The sequence below is a fragment of the Seriola dumerili genome, unplaced genomic scaffold (assembly GCF_002260705.1).
Source record: "Seriola dumerili isolate Sdu_G_001 unplaced genomic scaffold, Sdu_1.0 BDQW01000149.1, whole genome shotgun sequence".
NCBI lineage: Eukaryota > Metazoa > Chordata > Actinopteri > Carangiformes > Carangidae > Seriola > Seriola dumerili.
Window position 1 is genome coordinate 18710680 of NW_019174404.1, and position 16129 is coordinate 18726808.

The 16129-nt window shown below is 41.0% G+C and overlaps 2 protein-coding genes across 4 annotated transcripts; one reads left to right on the forward strand and one right to left on the reverse strand.

Annotated features, from left to right (window-relative positions):
- Positions 1 to 2313, forward strand: cunh6orf203 (chromosome unknown C6orf203 homolog). The gene is made up of 4 exons (XM_022751108.1): positions 1 to 70; positions 760 to 1213; positions 1360 to 1432; positions 1550 to 2313. The coding sequence occupies exons 2-4, from the start codon at positions 780 to 782 to the stop codon at positions 1730 to 1732; spliced, it is 690 nt and encodes a 229-aa protein (XP_022606829.1). The 5' UTR covers positions 1 to 70; positions 760 to 779; the 3' UTR covers positions 1733 to 2313.
- A 100-nt stretch (positions 2314 to 2413) lies between these two features.
- Positions 2414 to 7116, reverse strand: bend3 (BEN domain containing 3). 3 transcript variants are annotated; one of them, XM_022751105.1, is made up of 4 exons: positions 6983 to 7116; positions 5815 to 5869; positions 5298 to 5470; positions 2414 to 5171 (listed from the first exon to the last, which is right to left on the reverse strand). In XM_022751105.1, the coding sequence occupies exons 2-4, from the start codon at positions 5864 to 5866 to the stop codon at positions 2940 to 2942; spliced, it is 2457 nt and encodes an 818-aa protein (XP_022606826.1). In that variant the 5' UTR covers positions 5867 to 5869; positions 6983 to 7116; the 3' UTR covers positions 2414 to 2939. The 3 variants fall into 3 exon arrangements, with proteins under 3 accessions (XP_022606826.1, XP_022606825.1, XP_022606828.1); XM_022751104.1 differs by lacking the exon at positions 6983 to 7116 and adding an exon at positions 6787 to 6829; XM_022751107.1 differs by lacking the exon at positions 5815 to 5869.
- Between the last annotated feature and the right edge of the window lie 9013 nt (positions 7117 to 16129).

A 16129-nucleotide genomic window follows, 5' to 3' on the forward strand; every position in this document is an offset into this window, starting at 1 on the left:
CTGGTACACAGGTAACCAGGCAGGATAGGCGACCAAGTACAGTAACAAGCTACAAAAGGTTACTCCATAGGTGAGTGGACTACCCAATAACGATTTCATGTGAAGAGCTGCATATTTAGCATTTAGGAGCTAATTAAAACTGTCCGGTTGTCCTGTGTTTGTTGGTTAGCAAGCTCGTGGTGGGTGGCACAAGTCCACGATCTTACTGAAGAAAAGTAAGGCTAGCTAGCTGTGTCTGCCTCGGCTTCAACTTCAGCCTAAAAATGTCAAGCTCAGTCAATCAGAAGACAGTCATTGTCTAAAAGTATGATGAAAAACTTCACAACCTGCAGCTAATATCAGAAGACAAAAACAAACATGCCACAGCAGGGGCAGCGCTACCATCCATAATTGTTTGTTTTAGGTTGGTGTCAAGCACAGGCATCACTCCCGAAATAATTTAGGAATAGTTGATGGATAGTATGAATAGTTAAGGTTCATTTTGTGCCTCTTGTGTTATCATTAGTTTTGATTCTAATTTGTGATAAAGTCTTAAATGTAAACGTTTTGAGCGACACAACCTAGACATAAAGTGAGGCTTTTATTTTGAAGGTAAGCTTTGTTGACAAATAATTTCAAGAGGCGATTTAAAACATGGACGTAGCGCAGTCAGTTACCCTTAAGCCTTGATTGAATGCATACTAATTTATTACCTTTAAATTGGTCACATGGAGGTCAGTAATGTAGGCAATGCTTCCTAACCGGTCATGTTTTTTTTAGTGTCTGGGTCGAGCACCAAAATGCAGAACTTGGTGGTGCAGGCACTTGCCATGAGGCAGCTAGGGAGGCTGAACTCCCGCCACCTGTTGGCTGCTGGATATGGATTGAGGCAGATTGAATGGTGTCCCAGGTCTATTCATACACGCCAGCTGTGGGGCTGCTCGGCATTCCCCGCACCTGGCTGTCACAGGCTTGCTCTGCATGGCAGAGACCCAGTTAGGGGTTGGTCTGTTCATCATCTGAGGTTCAAAAGCAGCAAGAAGAAAGGTGCTGTTAGGATGGCACGGGAGGCGGAGGAGGAAGATGAGGATGAGAAAGACCCAGAGGACAGTGATTATGAAGATGAGGTGGTGGAGGACCCAAATCAACCAAAGGACTATAAAGATGTGGAAAAATGGGTGCAGTCTTTCCGGTATGATATCATCATGAAAGCTGGCCTGGACATACCACGCAAGTGAGTCAGTGCATCTTCACTACTGTAAAGATCTATTATTTATAGCTGTTGGGCATTTTTATTAGCCCATTATCAATCATATCTTGAAAACAGCAAAGCACTTCTATCCCATAACTGAGTCGAACGTTTCCTTTATCTTTTAACAGGAAAATTGAGGATGCCTTTTATGACAACAAGCTCAGGCTAAATGGGCAGAAACTCATCAAGAAAAGTAAAACGGTAAGTGATGTATAATTACATATTATGTATTCCTGCACTTATTTCTCACTTTTACATAATCTTTCCTGTAAGGCCTTTAATTCATTTGACGTAACTCGTATTTCGTTCTGTATTCAGGTGAAAGTTGGGGACACCTTGGATGTGGTACTGTTGGAGAACCAAGAAGACAACACTGTTACTCTGATGAGAGTCATCATCAGAGGGGTTATTGGTGAATCCAGTAGTACAGACAAGTACAAAGTTGCCATAAGACGATGGAAATATATACAGCTTTCCAAGGATGAAGCCTTTAAGCCATGAACTTGAGTAGGAAGGGACTGACTGTAATACGATTGGCCAGTGAAGGCAACAGCAGAGAAATGCTATTGGATGACTGGCAATTTGAATGGACTTCAACAGAATGGATCTGGATTCAATTACAAAGGTATAATGTAGAGTTCTCAGTGGTTGTTCACATGAGGCAGTTGGTTGGGAGAAAGATGAATGATGATGAATGTCTACCTTTCCCCACTACACTGTGTGACTCCCCCATTAAACGTGCACTTTTTTGTTTTGAATTTTGAAAATTATGTCATGATGACTTGGTCGATGAAGAGCACATCACATTTTCTTGCAAGTTCATGAGTTTTCATCTGACTCTAAATTGGATATTGCCCCCCCCCCATTTTCCCCGTAAATCCTCATTGAATCATTTTTATTGAAACCAAAATAGAAAATAGTGAGTAGAACCAATATTCATGTTACATAGTACAAAGGTTATTGGTGCAGTTGGAAATTTAGGATTCAGGAAAATGGACACCTCTTAACTCCCTGGGTGTGTGGTGAAGAAATGTATGAATAAACTGACTAAATGTTTACATTTCTCTGTCAATATTCTTTGAAATGCAACCATATTAAACCACATTTTATTTTCCAATAAATCCCAATTAGATACCTAAACAGGAACAGTTTAGTGCCATTATGTAAAACAGTCCAATCATGTCATATTTTAACTATAATTTTATTAGAAAGAGGTTATCATGATCCATTGTCATGTTAAATTGTATAATATAAACTTCTATAAGAAGGCTTAACATAAGCACATTATTATTAAAACAGTGGTGGCACAATGCTACATCAGTAACTGCAATGGAAATATATCACATCATTGTGAATCCTTTCTATCCATAGAGCAAATGTGTGATCTATGCTATTAGCTACTATCATTGTTATTGTTTTTAAGGCTACAACATTTATCAACAAAGTATGTTAGATAAGCTATGACAGTTTTGGCTTATAAATAGAAGCAGTTTTAACTCTTTATCCAACAATAAGACTACATTAACTACAACATCTACTGCTGTAGTCCAAAGGTAAAATATGACTAAGAATAGTACTGAAGAAACTCAACAGCTTGGCTTCATCCTACATAGGACAGTCTGTAAAAGTTCAACAATGCCTTTTCAGCTTATATACTGTGCAATTATTTTTATGACAAAAAGTGTTGCCTAACTGCAAAGTATTGTAACTACGACACAATGCTTGACCTCTTGGCCTTCTTAAGAATGTCACACTTCTTGCGATTAGGGCGCCGGCAGCGTTCGTCAATGCTTGGCACACATTCGTAGTGCCACACCTCCTCCATCTTATCCACAGGATACACCGCTTCCACATAGTGACGGATCAATCTGAGGCGCACAGGGTCAAGCTGCTTCTTGTTGCAGGCTCCTGAATGGTTGTACTGCAGCCGCAGGTTCTCCTGGGTGAAGAGCTCAGGGAAGAGGCGCACCAGCAGGCGGGCAGCAAAGTTCCCAACAGAGAGACTCTGCTGGACGATTTCCCGCACCTCAGTGTCTGAGAGCAGGTAGACAGAAGGTATGGGGAAGTCAGGTTTGGAAACAGTCAGTTCGTCCAGGGGAATTTTGCAAAAGTCTTTGCTGCTTTTCTCAGGAGGTAAAGAGGGAATATCTGGATCCTCTCTAATATTATCTGGATTGAGCTGGTTCAGCTGGCAAAGAAAGTCCTGCTCTGACTCTTGACCATACACTTTGCGTTGCTGAAGGTAGGATCTCCTCTGCTCTGTGTCACGTCTCCTACACCTCTCATCAAGTTTTCCCACAAATTCTAACATCCACACTCTATCGTTCTTGGCCCGAGGGTAGACTAACTGCACATAATGACGGATCAGGTTTACACGAACAGGGTCAAGCTGCTTTTTCCCAAGAGAACCACTACAGTTGTACTGCTTTCTTGTGTTCTCGTGGGTGAAGAGCTCAGGGAACATTAGCACCAGCAGCCGAGAGGCAAAATTCCCAATGGACAAGCTACATTCATAGTTGTTCTTCAGCTGCTCCCTGGACAAGAGGTACTCCTGGGGGACAGTGAAGTCTGGTAGAGGAATCTCCAGATTGTCAAAATCCACGGGTGTAAGCAGTGACTTTTTGGATTTGCGACTGGGCCTTTCGTAATCACCTGCCTCTGGAACCTTAATAATAGAAACATCTTCTGGAAGGCTGGCCAGGTCATAGCCCTCATCATTTATATTCTCAGGTTCACTCCCATTGCCATTACTATGAGGACCCTCAAGTGCATCTTCCATATGCTGAATGCAGACCTGGAGCCAGCTGTCCTCAGGCACATCAGGAAAATTTGCTTCCATATACTTTCTTATTATTTCCATCTTGTCAGAGTCCAGAATTAGCTGCCCCACGCTACCAAAACTGCTGGAGCCTTCAGGCATTTTTCCCTCTTCAAACACCTCAGGGAAAAGACGGTGCATAAGAAAAATAATCAAGTCCTCAGGGGAGGAGAAGTCATCCAGCTCCTCTGTGGCTTGTGCACTGAAAGCAAGGTCTGATGCAGCCAGGCTACTTTGCTGGTTATCTAGAGCAATATGCTCCTCCTGACCCTGCTCATTAATGAAACGATAGGTTTGAGGATGCTCGGCTTTTATCCCAGCACTTGTGATTGTCTGCTTCCTGAGCAGCCTTGCGCTTTCCATGTCCCTCTGTGCCCAGAAGCGATTAAAGAAGTCATTTATCTGAAGGAGACATTCTTCCTGCCAGATGCTGTTGTTCTTGACCGAAGGGTAGCATACCTCAACGTAATTACGGATCAGCTGCAGATGCAAAGACTCCAGTGTTCTCTTGCTTGCCATGCATTCATGAGAGCACTCCCTGACTTTGAACAGCTCTGGAAAGAGATGCACCAGCAGCCGACACCCAAGCTCCCCAGCACCAGACGTCTGCTCCATCAGCTGATTCAGTTCGTCACTTGTTAGCAGATATTCAGGAGGAGGCTGGAACTCTGTCACCATGTCAGCCGGTTTGATCTGCTTTTTTATCCGCATGACTTCAAGGGTTAACAAATCCACTTTGCTATGCAGTTGAGTCATGCTTGAATTAAGGGTATTGAGAATGAAAAACATTTTTTCTATCAGTGGATAAAGGCTAGAGTTTGTTGTCGAAGTCTGGCCTAAACTATCTGTGGTGGGGAGCGTTTCAAATTGGCCGTTTTCCTCTGGACTTTGGAGCTTGGATGAGAGGATGCTGCTGTAGCTGAGCTGATTCCCGGCACTATGACTGCCCTGCAGCTCCAGACTCGGTGTGTTCCTCTTCTCCGAGATCCTGTGGGAGATGCTGAAGAGAGGCTTTCTATAGGAAACTCTGGATTTCTCCTGGACGCAATCCCTCTTCTCTCCAGTTGTGGTGAGGCAAAGAGGCTCATGTCTGCTGCTCTCATCTATCAAGTGCCTCCTCATCTAGACAGAGGAAATAACATTCAAAACACATATATACTGAAACACATTAACCTACACAACAATTGGATGTGCAGACTGTCCATGATGTACTTGTAAGTTAGATGAAATGGTTTGAGTTTAGCTTACCTCGCCAGAGACTCTGGATCTCTTGCTGCTGGTGGACTGGTCTGTATCAGGGCCCATCTCTTCAGATGTCCGTTTACCAGCCTCAGTAGCCCCATGAGATCCCCCTCCAAGTCCTTCAGGTTGCTTGCAAATAGCATAGTCGTCTGTCTCCTCCTTAACGTCCTGGACTTGTTCTGCAAATAATGAGATATTCACGTTTTCTTGGTTAAACCATTTCAGTTCTTCATGTGATCAGAGTTTTTGTTTCTTTTCCACCTTAATATTGAGTCTTTTAAAGATGCAGTTGACCTACATGTATTATTTGAAAAATGTCTGAATATAAATCTGTGTTTATGGTTTTTAAACTTTAACACAAATATCTAATGTCAGACTTCTAAAAATGCTATATTGGAGGGAAGAGGTTGTGCTACTGTATGCCATACTCAACAGTTAATTTATATTTTTAATTATCACATTAGTTATTGGAAATTTTTATATTTGCTGTTGGAGATGCATAGATAAAGGTTGCAGAACTTGCCTTTCTCAAGCATTGCTTCATCTGAAACTTCCCCATGCTCAGAGAAATTCATAGCCTAGAAAAATAAATCAAAAACATAAAGTTACTGAAAAATGTATGAATAAGTCAACATATGTAACATACATTGGTAGACCTGAAACAACTGTCGACTGATTAGTCAACTGACAGAAAAGTAACAATATTGATAATCGACTAATCATTTAAAAAATTTTAAAGCAAAAATTAACCAGTTCCTGCTTCTCGAATGTGTGTTCTTTGTCTTGTTTGATAGTTATCTCAATATCTTTGGGGTTTGGACTGTTGGTCTAACAAAACAAGGCATTTACATCACATGGGAGCTTGTAGTGTGTTTTTTTCACTATTTGCTGTCATTTTATAGACCAAACACATGATCAGATCATTGAGAAAATAATTGGTACATGAATTAATAATGCAAATAATGTTTAGTTGCAACACTAGGTGACAGACATTTCAAGAACCTGATACAATACAAGAAAACAGTGAAGTGATACATTAAAAATATGCTTAATGGATCACATGAACAACTATCACATACATAATGTAAGTTTAAAATTGAGTGTATTAAGATATGTATAAACTTCAAACAAACAACTGCACTTCAAACATTTTAGTTAACGTATTACATGTAGTGGCTGCGTGCTGCAGCTATGACAATCAGCACGTGATCAGCGGCAGCCAAACACATAAACTGTTGTGCGGCTCGAGCAGGTTAAACTGACACAAAATTTGTTATAATGTCCACTCATTTTCTCTTACAAAGTAAAAGTAGGTACATTTTGGCGGTGAGGACTCTGCTGTGCATGCCACCGTACAGAGTTGCCTCCTAGCTCTCCTCCAGCCTTCACTAACCAGCTACTTCCTCATTCTTCCGCCCATGAACCCTTGAACCAAAACACAAGACAAACCAGCTGTGCGCATGTAACTCTTGACAAAGCCCCGTCACAAACTTACCATTTTAACAACAGTGCGGGTCATTATGAGTCTCAAAACCCGGCGTTTCTCTAATAGTGCAACATTTTGTTTGTGAATTTTAATGACGCGGCAATGTTTGCGTGGACGAGCTCCCCCCCCTTCCCCTCCTCATCCCTCCTTCTCTGACTCTTGGTAAATTAACGGTAAACGCGCGTGACGGGTGGTTTGAGCTCACCTTCACGAGTCCACGCGATCCCTTAGGACTGTTAACGATGGGTTGGTCATATCCGCAGCCTGTCGCTGTGCTTTATTTGCAGGGAACTGTTGTTCTTCTTGTTGATGTTTTTTTTCTCGCTCGGCTTCTGTGCTTTCTCGCGTGACGTGACACGGCGCGCGCCTGCTGTGTCACTTCCGCACAGCTGTGGAGAGAGGGGAGGAAAAATAAAGTACACTGCAAGTACAGTTACACTGCCGCCTAAACGAAGCGACATTACTATTTAAACTTTTATCGTTGTATCCAAACAACAGCACCACCCTTATAAAAAGCGTTTAATACCAGCTGCCGTTATGCTGAGCCTCACGTGGGTGGCTGGGCTGGGGCAGCTAGGCCCTTTTATCCACAGTGTGGAGACTTTGTTGCTTAGCTGGATCACTTTAAAAAATGAGTAAACAAAAGAAACAACCTGTTTTTTTTTTTATATATATTTTCTCAGTGCTCGTTAGGCCATGACAAGAAATATAAAATTTTATTGTGTATACGCTATAGTGACAAGAAAAAGTAAATAAACCCTTTGAAATTTCCTTCATTTATGTATAAATGTGTCTGAAAATATGGTCAGATCTTCATGTAAGTTACAATAATGAACAAACACAATCTATTTGAATTATTAACACATAAATCATTGTATTATTCTTGTCCATATCAAAAACATAATTAAAACACTCAGTGTAGGTTTGAAAAAGTATGTGAACCCCTATCCTATTGACATAAACAAAAGCTAACTGGGGTCAGGAGTTATCAAACCTGAAGTCCAGTCAATGAAACTGCAACTGCTGCTACTTTTACTTTTACTTTTGCTACGTTTGCTGTTAAAAAGAAGCATCTGGTGAAATGAACCATTCTTTGCAGAAGAGAGAATCTCAGGAGACTTATGATCAAGAGTAGTTGATTTGGATAAAGCTGAAAGAGTTACAAAGTCTTTTCAAAGAGATTAGATATTTATCAGTCGACAGTCAGACAATCTGTAGGGCCTATATAAATGCAGATGATTTAATTCTGTGGATACTCCACCTAAGTGGCCGTCCAGCTAAGATGTATTCATATCTACCACATGCAAATCATGGTGCACAGTGCATGGCTTCCATGGAGCATGGAGTCTATGGCATGACATAATGGAGGAAACCGTGTCTGCAAAAAAAAAGAAAAGAAACATCTCTGCACCCCTGATGTTTGCCAAAGAGCGGCTTGACACTCAACAGTGCTACTGGGAAAACATTTTATGGACTGATGAAACAAAGGTGGAATTGTTTGGTAAGAATCTGCAGCTCTATGTATGGTGTAAAAAGGGCACTGCATACCAACTTAAAAATATCATCCCAAAGATGAAGTAGGATGGAGGATTTGGGGCTTTGCTGCCTCTGGGCCTGAACAGTTCAATATCATCAAGAGTTTATCAAGGTCTTTTACAGGTGATGTCAGGGTGTCTGTCCATCCAGTGAAGCTCAGGAGAAGCTGAGTGATGCAGCAAGACAATGACTCTAAACATCAAAGTAAATCTACAACTGAATGACTTTAAACAGAAAAAATCCGATCCACCTTCTGCACTGTCCCAGTCAGAGCCCAGACTGTAATCCAGTAGAGATGCTGTGGACTGACCTGAAGAGAGCCGCTCACACCAGACAGTCTCAGAATATGTTGCTGAAGCAGCTCTATAGGAACAGTGAGCAGCTAGTGGAAGAGCTTGTTTCAGGTTATTGTGCCAAAGGAGGTTCAACCAGTTATTAAATCCGAGGGCTCACTTACTTTTTCCACCACAACTGTGAATGTTTAATAGCTGCCATAAAGACCTGGAAGATTACGCTTATACAATTGTTTGTTTGTTAACAGTTTAAGCATATTGTTTTTATCTACACTCGTGACTTAGATGAAGATCAGATCACATTTTATGACCAATTAATGCAGAAAACCAGGTCGTTTCAAAGGGTTCACACACTTTTTCTTGCCTCTGTATATAAAAAGTAATCAGAACAAAGACCTGCTGTATGTACATACAATTCTGTGGAATTTATATTTGATTGTTATCTACACTGTATAGAATAAGCAGAAAATCTGAGAAATTTTCCCGCCACTATCAATAATATACAACAATATAACGCTGACAGAGGTCACCTTACCTAAATAATTTGTTTCTCTCTTTATACTTATTGTAAAATTTGTTAATAGTTCTAATGTACTTTTGCTTAAAAACTGTTTTGAATGACTACTTACACATGTGCAAAACAGAAATATTGTTTAAAAAAATCATATCTTAAAAAAAAGAACCTTTTCAAAAATGAATATTTATATTTTATGTATATATATTTCTATAAATTTGGATGTTACAGCCCCATAAGTAGCTGCCTTACTTTTTCCACTCTCCCAGATGGTAAAACTTGTTTAGTTAAGTAAAAGCAGAAGCAGAAGCAGGTAGGAATGGTACCTCTCTCTTTAGGGATAATCTCCATCCACCATGGACTATAGAGCAACCATTATGTAAGCAACATCGCCCTCAAGTGGAAAGAGACTGCAACAATATGAGAATAACTGTACAGCTCAGTCTGTCAACCTTGAGCTTCCAGGTGTGTGTAAACCAGGAGGATATGAACACTATAAATGGCACAGACCCGTCAACACACATATGAGATCATTGTTACGACCCCAAACTAGTCTAGGGGAAATGGAAGTGACATAAAACTAGATGAGGAACTTGAGGAGTCATTTTTAAGAAAGTGAAACATGGATTTAATTTCAGGGAGAGCACAGGCCAAAATCACTAACATAACAACCCTAACTAGAAACAAAAAACACAAAACTGAAAATAACACAAAACGTTACAATACTAATCTTCCTATCACACTCAGAAACAGGAGAAAAGGCAGTTCATTGAACCAAAATGGCAGCTCTCCCCTACAGAGCTTCTTGGCAAGATTAACAACATACAGGTTAAATCCTACAAGCAATAACTCAAAGTAGAACCAGTGACTGAGATTTAACAAACCAAAAGTCTCTGAAACAATCTTTCACAAGGTTACCATAATTAGCATTTTGACAAATATAGCTCTTAACATACATACAGGCAAGCAGCAGCATCCCCTTTATTCTCCAGGTGAACTAATAGGCTGAACTAATTGGCTGCAGGTCCTCAGATCCAACCAATAACACGAGGAGGGAGGATCCAGAGCTGAGGCCCACAGAGCCCGAAGAGCAGGACAGCAAATAAATATTTTACATGCAAAAATTACATTTATTCCCTATGGGGGGATGTAACACCATGGGGAACAAATTAATTAGATTCTTTTTTATTGAGAATGACTTGGCAAAGACTATGATCGGTGTTAAACACACTACGGCAATTCTCAAACCACATGATTTTCTTGTAGATTATAATTAAGCAGTTTTTGTGCATGAATGTTGTGATTAACGTTTTTCTGTGAAAATTCTTGCCTTAAATATTTTGTATTGTGTTGTTGACATGGCATCCGGTGTTGACCGTCTCCTCCAAATATACAGCACCTGGGGACTGATTTTACTGCTGCCCCCATCATCCTCCATGAAAGTATTTATTAATCCAGGTAGTGATCTTTAAATACACTGACGACAATTATTATTCCATTTTGCTGGGCTGCAGATCGTGATATGATTTGTCGCAGTGCTATAAATCAAAAACAGTAAGACTTTACTACTCTTTCTACAACAAAGCTCTGTGTGTATTCCTTAATGCAAAAAGTTGAGAAAAGCACATGGACACTCTTTTTGTAGATGTGTATTGGAAACATGTTCATCTTGTGAAGAAGAGACAACCAACAGAGCTAAACTTGACAACTTGCTGTCTTAAATTGAAGTCAGTGTGTGCACCATAGACTGTGGTCAGTGCATCAAAGGGTCTGATGTTTTTTCAAATATCATTCAAATATCCTCAAAGTACAGCTGGCAGCCCGTACAGCAACAATCACAGTATGACATGACACCCCAATTTCAAAGATGATGAAGTCAAAACTTCAAAAAAAAAAAAAATGATGTGAAATGTTTTTAACATGGAGCTGAAAGCAAACCAGTGAAGTGATTAAAGTTTGCAATCAAGGGAATTTTGATTTGTGAGAGGCGCCATTAACCACAGCTGGTTACATGAGCAGGTAAACTGGTTTTGACTGATGAAGAGATTTTAGTTAGTCAGAGATGAACCTCACAATCCCTTAATTCTGTCTTAATCACCAGCTATTTCACGCACACAGAAGCACCCACTGTTCTGTCCCCTGCCACAAATATGTCGATACATAGATGATATAACAAGACAACGCGTGGCTGGTGTGGTTCTCATTATTCGACTAATGAGCTGTCTCCATGGCAGTCTGATCTGTCAGCCAATGGAGCGAGCAGGCCCTGTGCAGGGGGAAGCATGGCCCAGGGTCAGCCAGGCGATGGCTTGCGACGAGGGGCCGGCATGCAGCACTTAACACCGGGAAGAGCTCGTTAAAGTGTCATTTTTGTCCAATATGCTCGTCTGTGTCAAGGAGGCCAATCAGCCATACTGTTCCCATCTCAGGAGAATGACTTTCATCCATCACCGTCAGCTATATGATGATATTAGCAGGTGTTTACTGATAGGCCATTGAGAAGAAGACAAATGGGGATTCTAATTTCACTCCACACTCATATTCGCTCGGTCATTTTACACACAGGATTATTCCTAATGGGGTCACGAGGGCCGCGGGGGAATCTATCCCAGCATGCTCAAGGAAGGGAGGCAGGGAAGCATCATGGCTGAGGCATCAGTGCACAGGGTTTAAACACTGATAGAAAATCCCAGTCATTCACATACATGAGACTCTGACATGACTGCGTGTCTTTGTACTGCAGCAATTTCCATAAAGACAAGCGTGGTGTCCAAACCATATCACACTGTACCGCATTAAAAAAAACAAAAAAAACAAAACAATTTAAGCAGTTTTGGTGTGGTAGTAGGTGCATACTTCGTAGAGCACGACTTTGACACATTTTACAATTGGTTTGGAGCTGCTCTTTACTTTGGCAAACACCCACTACATCCAGCAGAGAGTGAGAAGTAATGAGCTGAAGGAAATGAAAGAAGAAAAATGGCTCAATCGCTTCAAAACCAACCACTTTCTAATAGAAGTAATAGGATAAATAGAAGTGTAAAGTGTTAACAACTACTACTTGCTTCATGAAGTATTAATGAACGAATGAATGAATGTCCTAATGCCTTATAGATATGTGAGAAACTATTAATTACAAGACATTTTAGGTTGATCATCCCTTTGGTAACAGTGCAGTTATAAATGTTGTCATTAACAAAAGGTTTATGTCTTTAATAAAGGGTTTATACAATTATCCTTCCAATATTAAGAAGCTGTTAATAATTGGATTATGGCTGAGATGCTCTACAAACCTCTCCCACAGGATAAATCAAGATAAGGTATCTGTCCATTTTGTGTGTGTGTATTTATGATGAAATTCTTAAAGGGAGACTCCACCAATCTCCCACATGAATTTCAGTTTACTGCTCGGTGAAAACATGATGCCTTTTGCGGATCTGGAGGGAGTATGACGAAATAACCCTGAAGATGTGCTCAGGGTTATCAAAGCTTTGGCTCGGGACTCAATGTTGACCAGTGAACCGAAGAAGCCTCTTGGATGAAAGGTGAAACATCTTCAAGCATCTATAACCAAGTCATGTTGCCATTTATTCAACTGTTGTTGGATAATTTCGACCAGTCTTTTAAAATCACTGTCGAACCTGTTAAACTTATTAATTAAATCTGAATGCTGAATGATGCTATGACTGTTGAGTAGGAGCCTTTATTTACTCTAAAAGAAAAAAACTGTTGAGTACAAAGACAGAATACTTTTATTTTTTGGTCATCTTCTCAGGATATCGCCACAAAACCTGAATCTAAACAAAAAAAAATTATTTGAACCTGAATTGCCGTTTTTTTGCAAGTTCCAAGAAGACTGTTTCTTTTCTGTCAGACTAACAAGCTGACAGTTGCTCTATCCCCAGCAAGTACGAGTGTGTATGTGTATATGAGTGTGAGTGTGTGTGTGTGTATGTGAGTGTGTGTGAGTGTGTGTGTATGTGTGTGTGTTTGTGGATGTGTAATGGAATCTGTCGGACTGTGCTGACCGACTCTCTCCACTGGACCCTGCTGTAATTACACCACTCGTCGTCTGGCCTGGGCACACTAGGGCCGCTGTTACCCACTTCATGTTTAGCATGTAAACTTATAGTCTGGCTCGCTCTTGCTTTCATGATACCAAAGACTCTCAAACTTGAGAATGTAAGCAAACAGAGAGTCAGGTTTCTGCTGCGCAGGATATAAAGCTGTCGAACTTCACTCCTTCCTCGTACTGTTCTTTATTTGGGCTGCGCTCGAGATATCAAAGAGATTAATGGTGGCAGTAGCGATGTTGTGAAGGAAGAAAAGGGCCTACGATTACTGTTCAACATTAAACATTTAGCTTTACTACCGAAAGAACTATGTTTTCCTCTTGAAGTTGAAAACAACAGAGAAAAAAAAACTCATCCTATCAAATCCTCTTCTGCAGAGCACGGATGATTTCTACTGGGAGCATCTATGCAACAGTTTCATTGCTGAGGCCAGACCTCCTTTTTTTTTTTTTTTTTTTTTTAAAAGAAGTTTTGTTTAGTAACTATATTTGTCATTCTGGCAGTGCCCAAGCGTCCTTCTTTGTTTGGTCCTTTCAACTTTCCATGTAACTTTCCTCATGTCTCCTCACAGCACAGATAAATATTTCATGAAGAGCCTGAGGCTTTCCCTGGCACATGCTGTACTTGACTGTACCCAGGAAGCCCAAGCAGCGGAAACCAAACAGTAGAGGAAGTGGCCGTACAACCCAGCAACAGACAGGAGCTTGTTTTTGAAATAGTTCACTTCGCATCACATCCTCTACCACTTCAACCCCTCTTGCTTCTTTTATGTCCCATCATCGGCCCGTCCCTCTCATCCACCTTCATCCTCAGAGTCCCCTTCTCCACCACTACTGCTCTGCACTGTGCTTTCAGAAAACCTTACTAACTATTGTATCTGATCAGATGATTATCAGTGATTTGTAAACAAGAGACAGACCGAAAATTTGCTTCACATGGTGCAACTTAAACTGTAAAGTTGTGCTGGAGTTCTTCTTTGGGGAACCATCAAATAAACAAGAGTCGACAGCCTAGAGGCTCTGCGTGACTGCAGGTGTCGACAATATCAGCATGCTGATGCTTGGCAGGTGAAATGTTTTAGCATGTAACATTTGCTAATTAGCACTAAACACAAAGCACAGCTGAAGCTGATGGGAATGCTGATAGTTTTGCAGCTATTTCTAAACCAACACACATATGGACATATTAAAAGCCATTAAAGCCATAACAAATGTTACTATAGTCCGTCATGAGGGGGGCGTGAATACCACATTTCATGCCAATCCATTCAGAAAAGTAGAAGGATTTCACTCAAAACCACAAACGTTCACTTCATCCCCTGGGGACCATGAACATCTAAACCAATATTCATGACAATCCATCAGACAGACAGACAGACAGACAGACAGACAGACAGACAGACAGACAGACAGACAGACAGACAGACAGACAGACAGACAGACAGACAGACAGACAGACAGACAGACAGTTCCATTTCTCTAAAATCATTGTCATTCAGGATGTTAAAGACCGGTTTAGTGTCATTAAGAGTACAAATTTCATCTGGGACCTGCTGCTTGCTCAAAAGATGTACCTTAAAGAAAACCTCTTCACATCATCCTTATTAATGTTATAACATTATTCAGAATTCTCTGTTTTATAACAGGACAGGACAAACTCCTGAACCGGCTCTCTGTTTGAGACATCTCTCAAATACTCAACCATTACTTGCATGTGGGCAATTCTCTCTCTACTCTAGTGCCACTTTTCCTCTTCCACATTCAAAGCCTTAAAGAGAGTTTGGATGTGGCACCGACATGTGATGTTNAGTTCCATTTCTCTAAAATCATTGTCATTCAGGATGTTAAAGACCGGTTTAGTGTCATTAAGAGTACAAATTTCATCTGGGACCTGCTGCTTGCTCAAAAGATGTACCTTGTATGATGTAAAGAAAACCTCTTCACATCATCCTTATTAATGTTATAACATTATTCAGAATTCTCTGTTTTATAACAGGACAGGACAAACTCCTGAACCGGTTCTCTGTTTGAGACATCTCTCAAATACTCAACCATTACTTGCATGTGGGCAATTCTCTCTCTACTCTAGTGCCACTTTTCCTCTTCCACATTCAAAGCCTTAAAGAGAGTTTGGATGTGGCACCGACATGTGATGTTGTTCTCTGGAGCTACAAACAATCCTCTTTGTTCACAGTGTCCCCTCAGCCCTCTTTTTTTCCCCCATCCTGTCTCCTGTGCTCTGTCCTTCAGGTATGGCCGTGATGTGACAGACAGCTGCCAGCGGTGGCCTGGTTTCACACCTTGGCTGTCCCCCCCTCCGCAGACAGCAGCCTGGGAAACCACAGGCCACCAGGCTGGCGCCAGCCTGTACGGCTTAGAGCAGGGCAGCCGGCCCAATCAATACCTCTGCATTTCCTGTCCATTTGCTCAGGTCTCTTCATTAATAATTACTGCTTGGCGGAGCTTCAATGCGCTCGCTGGCCGGGCCAAGGGGAGAGGCTGTGTGACCTTTCCCCGCCCCTGGGTTGACTTGGATCACATACACAAGCATGGGGACAGACATAATAAGGAAACATAGATGACATTACTCCTGATTCATGCCACTTCACCCTCTGTACATAGAGCACCATGCCAAACTCAATTAAAAAAATAATTTTTTTTGCAGCCGTGCTTATCAGCAGAGGTACATACTTGTTGGAACATGACTTTGAGACATTTTTACATCTGGTTTTGGGCTGTTCTTTGATTTGGCAAACACAAGCACATCCAGCAGCTATGATTTCAGCATCATCTGAAGTGTGCAGTAACGTGCAGCATGAACCTGATTCTAAAGAAAAAAAAAAAAATGAAATTTTGTCAGAATAAGTGCCGCTTGGTGCATCATTTGCCGTTCATGGTACGTTTTCCAGATGACAATAACAATTCTTCAAAACATCT

Excerpts from the sequence above, each read along its gene's own strand:
- cunh6orf203 (XM_022751108.1), top strand. The coding sequence starts at position 780 with ATGCAGAACTTGGTGGTGCAGGCACTTGCCATGAGGCAGCTAGGGAGG. Across the intron at positions 1,214-1,359 it reads GGCCTGGACATACCACGCAA|GAAAATTGAGGATGCCTTTT; the intron begins GTGAGTCAGTGC and ends ATCTTTTAACAG. Across the intron at positions 1,433-1,549 it reads TCATCAAGAAAAGTAAAACG|GTGAAAGTTGGGGACACCTT; the intron begins GTAAGTGATGTA and ends TTCTGTATTCAG.
- bend3 (XM_022751104.1), bottom strand. The coding sequence starts at position 6,810 with ATGACCCGCACTGTTGTTAAAATG. Across the intron at positions 5,471-5,814 it reads TGAAGCAATGCTTGAGAAAG|AACAAGTCCAGGACGTTAAG; the intron begins GCAAGTTCTGCA and ends CATTATTTGCAG. Across the intron at positions 5,172-5,297 it reads GATCCAGAGTCTCTGGCGAG|ATGAGGAGGCACTTGATAGA; the intron begins GTAAGCTAAACT and ends TCCTCTGTCTAG.